The 13245-nt window shown below is 43.7% G+C and overlaps 1 protein-coding gene across 1 annotated transcript in view; it reads left to right on the top strand.

The window, feature by feature from the left end:
* EPG5 (ectopic P-granules 5 autophagy tethering factor) overlaps window positions 1-13245 on the top strand; it is a 2517217-nt gene that overhangs the window by 607771 nt on the left and 1896201 nt on the right. The window contains exon 12 of the mRNA XM_069626898.1: window positions 8741-8895. Coding sequence (XP_069482999.1) covers window positions 8741-8895 — 155 coding nt within the window. The remainder of the gene's footprint in view (window positions 1-8740; window positions 8896-13245) is intronic.

The raw sequence follows: 13245 nt of genomic DNA, 5'->3' as shown, positions 1-13245 counted from the left end.
AGTTCTAAACTAGCTAGGCATTTGTCTAACATTTTGCCTGTGTATGTGGCGTGCAAATATGTCGTCATGTGCTGTAGGACCGTTTTAGACAGTGATCCACTCTGGGGTCACGGCATAAACATTTTGTTCGCGGTTCCTTTAACCCATTCTGCACTGTACTTTTTCATCTTAGGTGGATGTTTTGGCAACTGTTTGCACAGGTGTACTAATGGAGTCATGTCTTCCATGCTTAAATCTGTTCACCTTCTCTTTATATAACACTTGTTATGCCTTTCAATTTCTTAAACGACTTCAACAATATAAGCGAGCACCAATCGTCGCAAGCTCCAATCCCGTTTTTTCACAAAAAAGTTTTCAACCAACAAACATCAATTCGTATTGTACAATATCTGTTACTCAATCGCGTAATTTATTATACTAGTTCCTCGAAGGAAAAATGTCATCCTGTGATGTTCCAACAAACACATAAGACAAACGTTAGACAAACTCCAGCTGGCTACACAGATCTCTGCCCCTAAATTTTACCCCAACATGGGGTGTAAGCCCATCCTTTTCACAAGCGTCTTTAACCGCTGTGGTCTCCTAGTTATTCCTATTTTATTCAGGACTTTGGATGCAGGTTTCTTTTAACCGCTATATTAAGCGTAGGAATTTGGGCGTATCCTCTCTTCTCGGGTGTCCCCCCAGTATCTCTCTTCTCCGGTATCCTCCTGGTATCCTCCTCTTCTCGGGTGTCTTTTTCACTCACTGTTCGCATATTTCCTCTCTGGATGCTCGGGATCACCGCCTTCATCACTGCCTCTCCTGCCCTTCACCCGATCAGCTGCTTGTAGAAATGGAAAGGATTTGTGGCAGAAAGCACAGGTCCCTTCAGACCTTTACCTGCAGGGTTTTGCGCTTTATTCAAGCCACTATCTACGGGGAGCTTCACGGTCTACTTAGCCGGATGGCAAAGGACTTGTGATATTGCAGAGTTACCTTATGTCGACGGTCAATTGGTGTCTTATCTAATCGATAAACCATCCTATCTCTACTACCAATTGTGAACCAGGACACCAACTGGCCCATAAAGCTGGGGGTTGCCCATTAGCACTTTAATGGAATAGGAGCACCTGTGAGATGGATGGGGATGCAGATTAATACTCTTTCATCAAATCAATAATGACAACTCAATGGTTTGGCAAAGGGAGTCCGTTTAATGACAAGTACAAAAACGGGGAGTTTCATGAATATCCGCGGTTGCGTGATCTTCCTTCTCACTTCACAACTCCAACGAACTTCATAAAAAAAACACATAATTTATACTAAAAACTCGTCATGAATGATTTGTACAGCTTAAAAGTAAGCATGCAATTCTATTGGTTCTAGGAAGGTAACTACAACATAGGTACTATATCTGTATATGGTAACGGAGTAAGGGGATTGGGTAAACATTGTAAGGTGGGACATCTAAGCCCTACCTTTTAAAAATGGCTGCTGTGGACGTCACTAACATTACGACGTCCCATTGGTTCTACTAACTATAGGACCCTAGATTACTTGGTCGACTTTGATTGGGTTGGCACTAGCCCCACTCATACTTTTTCACTTTGCTTAGTAGCATTCAAAATGGTCGGCCAGGTGCAGGGTGCCCGTCAGCTCCCCCGGGCTTCCTCCAATTATTGCTACAATCCATCATCACTTCAGCAGTTATGTGTCAATTATTTCACTGTGGTTGGCCTTGAGACTGCATCTCTGTCTGGAAAAAGTTCTGATATCTTTGCATGGCACTCCGTGTAGGTGTGAAAGTCTCACTTCTTCTCGCTCGGCTGGTCATGTGATTCAGACACCGTAAAATTGCCTTATTCTCCATGTAATTCGTGTATTTGATTTTCGTTTTGCCCACAACCTGCCTTCGGTTTCTGATCTTGACCTGTCTGAGCAGGATATTCTGTTCCTTGCTTCATTAATTGTAGCTACTGATAGTCTATTTTAGCTGATATGACATTGGCTTTTTTGGCACGATTTTTCTCTGCTGAGTTTCGTTTCTGCCTTTTATTCTCGATTTGTTAAATATGAAGATCTCCTCGTGCGGCCTCTAGTAACCTTTGGTTGATCCTGCTTCTTGTGCATAGTGGAAGTATACTTATATAATGTGCATCCTTTGAGGTAGATATGTATAGTTGGCACATGCCGCAATCTACCTTAGTATTAAGGAGCCGCACGATTTTCTTACCTTTCTTGCGGTTCCAAGTATATGTACATGCGTAAACTGGTCGAATGTCTTCGTCATGTTCATGGCATACGCTTCTTACATTTGCCATCGTCCTTTTACTTTAGGTTTGCGATGTCCCTTATTCATGGCGTTTCGTCTCTTTTTATATAGATGGAGAGGAGGGCACTACTTGTGTTCAATCCTTTAGTAGTAAACTTCTTTAGATGAGTGAAATTAAATGCTCAAAATACTTTTGCCTGGAGCTGCCAGTCCATAATGGTCCCATAGCACTAGGACCAGTCCAAACTTGAAATATCCAAAAACAAACTAACTCTACTTTGTTAGGAATGGCGCTTCTCAGTTTGGCCCATAAGGTTGCTGCTAATTTATTAAATGTAAAGTACTCATAACAGTCTATTCCAAGTATAATAAATCAATTCAAAAGTATATATTTTGTAGCAGGATATGTTTAATTCACATTCCTGTTGTTTTCTTTACATTGACATGATCTTGAAAATCAAAAATTGAGTTTCCATCTTTAGTTTCCCATAATACACAAGTGCCAATGCATTTCGGATAATCCATCTTCAGGGCGGTATTAAGGCAAAATTAGTACCGCATAACTGATATTACATTCATATCTTGTAATTATTCAACAACAAACCATAACATTTCAATTGAATCAATACAAAAACACATACCATATTGTGTGTAGAAAACATCCGTGCGCATAGTTGAAAGAAAACAAAATAAAAGCAATATTTAGTTAGCTAGCAGTATGATATATTCTATCTAAAGAGATGGAATTAATTAGCATGTCCTACCTGATTTATGGTAAATTCTTACCTGTATACGTGCGTGTATACAGATGTATCTAAAAATAGAAAAATAAGATGTCACCCTACTAATAGTGTCAATGGAGTCTACACATGAGGTCTATAATGCGAACCACTCTTACCATTCAGCTTGTACTCGCGAGCCGAGTGAGCCGCTGTAAAGAGTGCTCGCGTCAGATTCACTTTCCTTTTATTTGTCTCCATGGAGACGGTACAAGGCGTCGTGGTCTGACTGGAGCACGTACGCTTCGCGTCCCACCCCCGGGCTCGAGCCCAGGGGCGGGGATGTCACCATGGAGACACAGTCAGCGGACGCCTTTTTTAGAAATGTGTTTGCTGGAAGATTGAGAAATGTATGCGCTCTGTGAGCGTGCGTGTGATGCTTCCATTTCACATCTGTTAACAGTAAGCAGGATATTCTGTTCCTTGCTTCATTAATTGTAGCTACTGATCGTCTATTTTAGCTGATATGACATTGGCTTTTTTGGCACGATTTTTCTCTGCTGAGTTTCGTTTCTGCCTTTTATTCTCGATTTGTTAAATATGAGCTCTCCTCGTGCGGCCTCGAGTAACCTTTGGTTGATCCTGCTTCTTGTGTATAGTGGAAGTACACTTATATAATGTGCTTCTTTTGAGGTAGATATGTATAGGTGGCACTCAATCTACCTTACTATTAAGTATAGCAAGCCGCACGATTTTCTTACCTTTCTTGCGGTTCCAAGCATATGTACATGCGTAAACTGGTCGAATGTCTTCGTCATGTTCATGGCATAAGCTTCTTACATTTGCCATCGTCCTTTTACTTTAGGTTTGAGATGTCCCTTATTCATGGCCTTTCGTCTCTTTTTATCATTCTCAGGTTGTCCTATCTTCGATATGTGAGTCAGTCTGGGTTCTTGTGGCATCACCATACGTCTTCCATTAAGACCTTTTTGGCTTCTTCAGGCACTGTACTCAGACAATCTTCATTCCGTTTCATTTGTTGATATGGTGTTCTCCATGGATACCTTACTGTCCATGTTTTCTTTGGTGTCGGTACTTCAATGGTTGCTGTTCTTCTGATAGGTACTGGACAGAGCCCTACTGCGGCTCTCTGCTGGTTTATTTGCTCATCATACGCCACATACTTCGGCGTGAACATTCCTGGTACTTCAAAATGGACAGGTGGAGTGTGGGCCGTACTTAGGACCCCCTCTATAGAAGTTAGTCCTCTCCCAACTACTCCACCACCACACGGAATCTGTTGGCAGTCTATATGACCACCAGTCTGGCTTGAGAGCTCTCCTGAACACCAATAAAGACCTGCTCTCAAACCTTCACTCTAATTCTCCCTCTGTTCTCATCCTCCTTGATCTGTCCTCTCCCTTTGACACTGTCAATCATGCCACCCTCCTAAATCGACTTTGTGATACTCTGGGCATCACTGATTGGGCACTTGCATAGTTGACCTCTTTCCTTTCAAACTGGCCCACCCAGGTTTGGTTCCCTTTTCTGTCCTCTATCTCACTCTCTACCTGTGGCGTCCCTCAGGACTCTATCCTCTCGCTGTGGCTTTTCAAAATGTACCTTGCCCCACAAGCCCACTTGATTTCCACCTTCTCTCCTCACTTCCAGTGTTATGCGGATGACACTCTGCTCTCCTTTAAGCTTCCCTCCTCCCCTTCCTCTCTCATTCCCAATTGCCTGACTGCTCTTCAGGCATGGTGTGCTGCTAACAATCTCGGTCTTAACGCTGGCATGACTGAGATCCTTCTCATCAGAACTCCCCACACTTCCGTCCGCTCTACTCTCTGGCCCCCTCCTTGGGCCACCTCCCCTCCCTTTCTTGCGAGGCAAAAAACCTGTGGGTCATCTTCGACTCCTCTCCTTCTCATCTCCTATCGCTGACCTTGCTCACTTTCAGCTTCATCTCCTCAGAGGCATTCTCCCTTTCCTCACCTTCCCCCAGACACTCAATGGGCCTCATTACACGGAAGGCGGTAATCCAGGGTGCTATTAGCACCCTGGACCATGCCGGTAAATTACCGGCACCGCCTTGGCGGAAAGGGGATTTACCGCCCCATTCCAAGGTTGGAGGGGCGGTAAATCCCCCTTCCGCCATTGCCCTTCCCCATTCCCATTTCTGCCCCATAGGGCTCTATGGGAATGGGGAAGGCGCTAATTACGGCACCGCAATTTTGCGGTGCCGTAATTAGCTCCGAGGTCTCTTAGCGGGTTGGTACTTAACGCCTGCAAGAAGCAGGCGTTAATTCCTCCAACCCGCAAAGGGACCTCGTAGTACGGCGGTAAGGGTTAACGGTCACCGTTGCCATTAACGGTGACCGTTAACCCTTACCGCCGTCCGTGTAATGAGGCCCATTGACTCTAGAGCTCCGTTTCTCTCCAGGCTGGACTACTGTAACAGCCTCTTCCTTAATCTGCCTCATTCTTCCCTCTGCCCTCTTCAATTAATCCAGAACAGGACTGCAAGACTTATCGTTGCCCTCAAGCCCAGGGACAGCATCCCTCCAGCCCTAAAATCTCTCCACTGGCTCCCACTGGCTCCAATGATCGAAATCAAGACCCTCTGCATCATCCAGAAGGCTTTCTTGCTCTCCCTAAATACCTCCCGGCTAGAGTCCTTCGGTCCCCTAGCTCGAACTCTCTGCATATCAGACGATTCTCCAAGCAGAGAGTCGGTGGTAGATCTTTCTTCTGCAGGAGCCTCCCTCTGGAATGGCCTCCACGCCCCTCTCAGACTTCAACGGGGCCTCCTTAAGTTCTGAAAACTTCTCAAAACCAGAACTTTCTTTTCTCCTCCTCCTTCCTTATCCCCCATCTTTGCTAATGCCCCCCTGCTGCTGCAACTGGCTGCCTGGTTCCTTCCGAGTCATACAGGGACAAGACCCGCCACTGTCAGCCTGCCTCAGCACCCCCTCCCAGCACTTGCCTTCGGGCACCCCTCCCAGACTAGACTAGGTCTGGTTCACCCGCCGCACCTCAAATTTTATACCCCTATCCCCCCTGCACACTTACCCTTAGGCTCCCCCCTGGTACTTACCCCCAGCACCAACCCAGCTGCTGCTCCCCCTTCCAGCACTTGCCTCTTGGCCTGCTCCTCAGACTAGACTACTTGTCTGGCTCACCCTCCCTCCTCGCACTAGCCAACCCTTACTCCTTCCCCCTGCGCACGTGCCCTCCTGGCTTCCCCATAGCACTAGCCCCCCCCATCACTCACCCATTCCCTTCCGTCCTGCATCCCCCCTTCCCTTTCATTCCCGTTCTCCCTGACCTTCCCATCCCTCCAGCCCCCTTCACCTCCTGTTGCTGCACTTGCAGGCTACGAATGTCACAAGGCCTAGTAGGACCGTTATTGATTCCCCTCCTTGTTCCCACCGCCCCTTGTTTTGTGGTGCATGGAAACACCTTCTCCTGTATAGGAGCCTTACAAATGCTCAATGAATAAAAATAAAAATTCACTAGTCCATAAAGAAACCTTGATAAGGTAAATATGGTTTTAACCTAAGTTAATCATAACAATTGTAACAGACACTTTTAAAAACCTAAATCAAACGTTTGTTACTGCTTGCCAAAAGCCAATACCCTATGTGTAACTGCTTACCAGTACATTCTTCCGGGCTTTTGTTAAGGCTAACAAACACCTATATTAGTGTCACAAGTTGGTATGATTAAAATATTGCTTTGACCAATATGCAGTCTTACTATGCCACTAGACATATCATTACATTATAGATTTAATTGATGGAAAACAAAAATCGGCTGTCAATTGATATGCATCCTGAATGGTAAATGACTTTTTCAATACACAGTATAGATTATATTTAAAGGTACAATTTGGAAAATAAAGGTGAACATTTGAAAAAAAGAAAAACACTTTGTTACTCTTGATATAAAAAATCCATGAAACGTTTTCCCTTTTCTATTAATTAATCAATATACCAGGTTTTGCGTCCGTCAAATCTAATTGATCTCAATAAATCATCAACATTTGGTAAGTGACATAGTATAGATATTTGAAGAGGGGTGCCCAGATTATGCACCAGAGATTGAATCTTTTGTCAACGAGGGAGATCACAGGTTCTAGAGAGAATATTCTTTGGGGAGAAAGGATTTGTAGATTTTGTCTTCTAAAAGATCAAGTGGAGAGATTAAGGCATATTCTTTTTACAATGTTGTCTGTGGAAACTGTATGGCAGGCCATAATGTTTTTGTATGGGTTGAATCTCTGAATGTCTGCTGCAGTGCATTTCCTAAGAGAAACATTGTTTGTTTTTTAAGGTTAGGAAAAAAAAAATGGTGAAATATGGAAATTAATTTTGTTTTAATAAATTGTGCACAAATTGTATGTGTTAATGAATTGTTTATGAATTGTGGATTTTGAATAGGTTCAAGGTTATTTTTATAGCCATATGACAATAAAAACAAAAATAAAAAAATATTTGAAGATCTACACCATTAAGTATTCACAAAGGTGAGAAAATCAAGTTGATTTTACCATCATATTAATGTATTTGAAAGTCCAGATGTAATTATTTGCTCAACTTCTGAATGAAATAATACAGCTACTGTCAAAAGAGCGAATGCCTTCTAAGCTAAGAGTCTAATTTCTGGCTGTTACTTGCACAATTCTAGTGCAATCCTAAAACATTGGCCAAGTGATTTTGTACTTTGAACCTGTGATGTTGATGCACTCGCCCAAATAATTGATAATGGAAATATGTCCTGATGGGTAATTTTCTTCTTGAAATCAATATTATCTCAACATTGTCCACTACACTGTATGGAAGACATATAGGGATGTCAGATAAAATTGACTTCCCATGTTAGTAAATATAGGTAAAACTATATTAAACTTCCAATAAAATTAAAGTTGGATATCTTATTATTAGACTCACCTATATAAGTGTTAGGCAGATTTTCTTCTGAATTGTATTTCTGTATTGAAATATTAGGAAAATATATTTAATTCAAATGATATTCAGAGATATTAAGATGTTGTCAAAGTGAGAGAGCAATATTGTATTAGTGAGCAGTAAGAAAAAATAACCAAAAAGGTATACATTATGGGTTTCTAGTAATTCTAGCAAGAGCTTTCCTTATCATGGTGGTATGCAGTTACTGATGCGGTGGACTATTTTGTGCCCATATGACAGATAATACGTGCTATTATGTCATAACGTGAAGTGCAAGGACCTCATCACGTCCACTGAGTTGTCGTTATGTGGCAGACCTCCTTACTGAACTTAAGTAAACAGAATTATATTTATAGTGTGGGTAAACTCTTACATTTGTATGATTCTGTTAATGTTGACTCAATTGTGTATATCTTGTTCATATGAAGCAATTGCATAATTAAATTATTCTGTAGCAGACATTCAACTAATGACAGAAGATATGTTGATCTATATAATGCAAACTTACATGATTAGAAACAAAGCAATATCTGTAGAACTCTTATGAACACATTACGTTTATGTTCACTGCTCAAGCCATGACATACTGTGCGAGGTTGGCAGGTGTAGTTCGCCCCCAATCTACTTAAAGTTAATCTATTTCAACATCTTAATGATATTTTTAAATTGTCTATTACCAAGAATCGTATACTGGCCTTATTTTCTTGGTTTTCTTTCTGCCAGTGTTGGGCCAATGACATCTTCCCTAAAGTCCTCTTAACTAAACTGCTAATGTGCCTGTGTTCCTTTGTTTGTAGACCCTGATCAGAAAGAAGCTTTTCAAACCTACCTTTCAGCAATGAATAGCTCTGAAGGAATTTGCCTGCTCACCACCTTTGCGCAGATGGCACAAGCCAAACGGGCAGATGTGGATGAAAATTTCATTAAGGACATTGCATTAGAAATATTTGAGGTAATGAATTGTAAACAACTATTTTCTCAACTTGATAGCTTTTGGTCTTTCCCATATAATAACTGCTTATGTCTTGCTTCCAAACCTTTCCAGCTTTTGTCGATGAAGTTGAAAACCTACCATCAAAAACATTTAGTTTTCATACTTATTCACTAACAATAAAGATTGCCCATGCGACTAGCGCAGGAAGTCTTGATTCTATTAAAGACACGGAGGCAAGCATTATGCTTTAACTTCTTTAATTACTGCTAACCACAGCTTTTTAAATCTTTCTTTTGTTTCAATGTATTTTCTTTTTATATAACTCGTATAAACCACAGAAAAAAATGAAACATCATAGCCTTAAAGCGGCTAAACTACATCCCCCATGAGGCTCTTCAATATGGTAGTCCAGTAGCCTCTCTCTCTCTGTCCAATCGGGCAATCCCTTCTACTATAAGTCACTGCCTCTCTGGGTCCCTTCCTCTTCTTTTGCAGCTCGCCTTTACTGAACAAATGTCTAAAATCCAACTGCACTCTCGCATAATCCAACTGAGTCTGTCCTTTCTATTCTTGGTAGGCTCGCCGTATTCTAACTCCGCAGCACTGCTGCCTTCGTACACTCTAATCTCGGTGATTCTTTTGCTCCTCTCCTATGCAAAAAGAGAAATGTGCACGTTAGGGAGGGGAATACGATTCATCACATGTTATAATCAAGCATTTACATAAATTTGCTGTGAGATATATTACAGTTCAACTATGCCCCTTACAGCCGTATTCCCTTAGGGTGGGATAATGCTCGCCCCCGTGTCTTTAATAGAATCAAGACTTCCTACGCTAGTCGCATGGGCAATCTTTATTCTATGACAAGACCGGAGGCGAGCATTATGCTTTTTCAAAGCTTTCTACAACAGCAGCTGCTATATTGGATACTGGTTTGAAGTAAAAAGTCTCAAAGACTGAATCGCTCGACCAGTCTGCTGCTTTCATGATGTCTTGCAGCGGAACTCCGACTGCAAAAGCTTGTGAAGCCATGGCACCTCTGGTAGAGTGCGCCCCAAATTTAGACGTGTCTATACCTGCCAATTCCATCACTTCCTTCACCCATCTAGCGATAGTAGCTGACATAACTGCTTTGTATGGTTGTATACACGCTATAAGCAACTGGCTAACCCCCTTCGGTCTAACCGCTGCTGTCGCTGCTTCATAACACTTTATACAATTCGGCACACACAATTTCTCGTTATTTGGCCAGTATGGGTATGAGATCACTTTAGAATTGGTCTTTGAACGCTGCGCTATGGTAAAGGCTATCCCTTCCGGGTAATACATCTTCCTGTCTATCTCTAGGACTTTAACGTCTGAAACTCTTCTACAGAACACGAAGCAAAGGGGTGTAGCTAGCTTGCCTGAAAGATGTTTATCTGACAGAAAGCTGTTACTCGGCCACTGCTCGAACAGATGTATGACTTTTTGGACATCCCATAACGATGAGTACTTGGGCGTAGGAGGTTTGCTCCTCTTTACACCCTTTAGCAATCGGGACACCGCTGGGTTTCCCCTACTGGTGTTCCGTCCACTAGCTCGTGTCCAGCAGAGATCGCTGACCTATATACTCCTACAGTCCTGAACGCCCTCCCTGTAGACGGGAGGCTGGCTAGGAAATTCACAACTTGGACTACAGGTGCTGAAATGGGAGATATACTCCTCCCCCTGCACCATAAGTCCCAGGCTTGCCATGCGGAATTATAGCTCCTGATCGTAGATGGGGCCCATGATAGATTGATAAGCCTTGTAGCGTCTTCTGAAAGGCCTGGCAAGCGCCATCTATGCCTGAAATTCTGCACGCTATCAGTGTTAAGGATCGATCTTCTATCAGAGGGTGAGGGGCTCCTGCTGGATCGGTCAGCAGGTCTTGTCTGTATTCAATCTTCAGTGGAAATTCCGTAGAAAGTTCCATCAGAACTGGAAACCAGGCTTGCGACTTCCACTCTGGCGTCACTATCACTATCTGAGCTTCGTCAGGCGAACAGGTCCATCTGCAAGGGCCCCCATCTTGCTTCCAACTTCTTGAATATGTCTCTGTGTAGTTTCCATCTACTAGGTGTCGGGAGTTCCAGTCCGCCACTGAGTTCAGGGCCCCTGGGAGATACTCTGCTTTGACTGTAATCTTCTTCTGTAGGCAGTTGTGCCAGAAATCCTTTGGCAATTCCGCTAACATCCTGAACCTGGTACCTCCCAGCTTGTTTATATACCTTACTGCAGATATATTGTCCATCTTGAGAAGGATGCTGCAGTACGCTTTGTCTCGGGTAAACGCTTTTACTGCGAAAGACCCCGCTAGTAATTCTAGCCAATTGATATTTAGTTCCAATTCTTCTTTTGACCATTTTCCGCCTGTTTCTATGTCGCCGCATCGCGCTCCCCAGCCGGACCTGCTGCCGTCTGACTCTATAACTAACCCTGGTATGTCTCCGAAGATGGCGCGGCCGTTCCAGGCTTCCATATTGTGGAACCACCAGGTGAGTTCTGATTTGCTTTCTTCGTCCAGGGGAACTAGTTGATGGTATCTCCAGCCTTTCCTTAGGTACTTGATCTTCAGCCTCTGAAGAGCTCGATAATGTAACGGGCCGGGAAATATTGCTTGTATGGATGCTGCTAAAAGACCTACTATCCTGGCTAGATACCGAAGAAAGATCCGCGGTTTCTTGAGTGCTGTCCTCAGATCTTTCTTGATAGCTCTCATTTTTTGAATTGGTAATTCCAAGGTAGCTTTCTTTGTATCTATAGTCAAACCCAAGAACTCTAGCCGCTTGGTCGGCGTAAGCTCTGATTTGTCTTTGTTCACTAGGAATCCTAAGCTGGAAATTAGCTCTATCCCCTATTGAATCTGCTTCTGTAAGCAATCTTTGTTCTCGGCCATAAATAGGATGTCGTCCAGGTAGACAATCATCCGACACCCTTGTTCCCGAAGTGCTGTCGCGATGGGCCTCATAATATTGATGAACGCCCATGGTGCTGACACCAGACCGAACGGTAGGCATCTGAATTGCCAGAGTTCATCTCTCCACCTGGAACTTAGAAAGGGTTGACAGTGGGATGCTATCGGAACTGTGAGGTAAGTGTCTTTCAGATCTAGGCGCGCGAGCCAATCCCCATTTCTGAGTAAGTTTCCTAGTAGATGGATTCCCTCCATCTTGAAGTGCTTGTACACTAATGAGCTGTTGAGTTCTTTCAGATTGATTACTGGACGAACTTTGTCCTTGCGACCGACTAGGAACATATTGCTCAGGAAGGATTGGCCGCTCCCTGTAGCCCGTTCTATCGTGTTTTTCTAGGAACTCTAGAATGAAGCCTTGTACGGTCTGAATGACCCATGCATCTGACGATAGATTGCGCCAGTTGTGCAAATAAAGCATTGTCCTGCCCCCCACAGGAGGATAGGTCGCTGCGCGTTCTCTCACCTGTGTTATTGTTCTGGTGTCGGTAGTATCTGCGTCCCTGATGTCCCTGAGAACCTCGTCCTCTGTTCGGGAAAAAGGCGTCTTGGTGTCGGGTCTCCCAATACTGGGCTCTGGGGCCTTGTGATCTTCTGTTATTGAATTGGCTGGTCGAGCGGCCTCTATATCGACCGGCCCCTGAAAAAACTCTCCCCGGGAATACCTTCCTAATGGAGGCTTGCTCTATCTCCAGCGCTGTGTATGTCTCGACGAATCTGTTCATCTCTTTCACAAATGTGTCTCCGAACAGAAGCCCTTGGGCGCTTTCACCGGCTTCGTAAGACGCCCGGTCTCCTAGTTTATCAATCTTCAGTAAAGTCGATCTGCGTCGCTCTGAAGATACTGCACAGTTTGCGTTGCCCAGCATGAAGTCTGCTCTTTGCGCCCATCCTGCTAATATAAGTGGGTCGACTGGCTCCCCAGTGTCTTTAGCCCTCTCGGCTAAATCCATTATCTTCGATATGGGTCCAGCTAGGTCCAACAGTTTATCCTGGCATGTCTTCCATGCCCTATCCATGCCTTTTCTGGTGTCCTTCCCTGCCTTCGTTATGAAGGTTAGCATTTTTGTGTCGAGCTCGGGTGTATCTGCTACTTTCCCTGTCAGCTCTGGTCTCGGACACTCAGCTTTAAGTCTGAATCTAATATCTTTCTCCATAGGCTTTCTCATTTTCTGGGACATATACAGGGCTACTCTTGGTGATGGGGTCCAGTCTGTTGATCTGGGGTGCCTTATTGTGTCAGGTTCAAACATGTCTGACATGTTTTCTTCATCCAGAGGGGCCTCCACACCGCTGGCTTTAGGCTTGCTTGTACTCTTCTGCGAGACTACGCCCACTTTGCTTATGCTCTGATCATCATCCTCTTCCCCATT

Source organism: Ambystoma mexicanum, chromosome 6p (genome assembly GCF_040938575.1).
Source record: "Ambystoma mexicanum isolate Mex_15411 chromosome 6p, UKY_AmexF1_1, whole genome shotgun sequence".
Classification (NCBI taxonomy): Eukaryota; Metazoa; Chordata; class Amphibia; order Caudata; family Ambystomatidae; genus Ambystoma; species Ambystoma mexicanum.
Note: the sequence above shows the minus strand (reverse complement) of the source record. Positions and strands in the feature narration are given on the sequence as shown.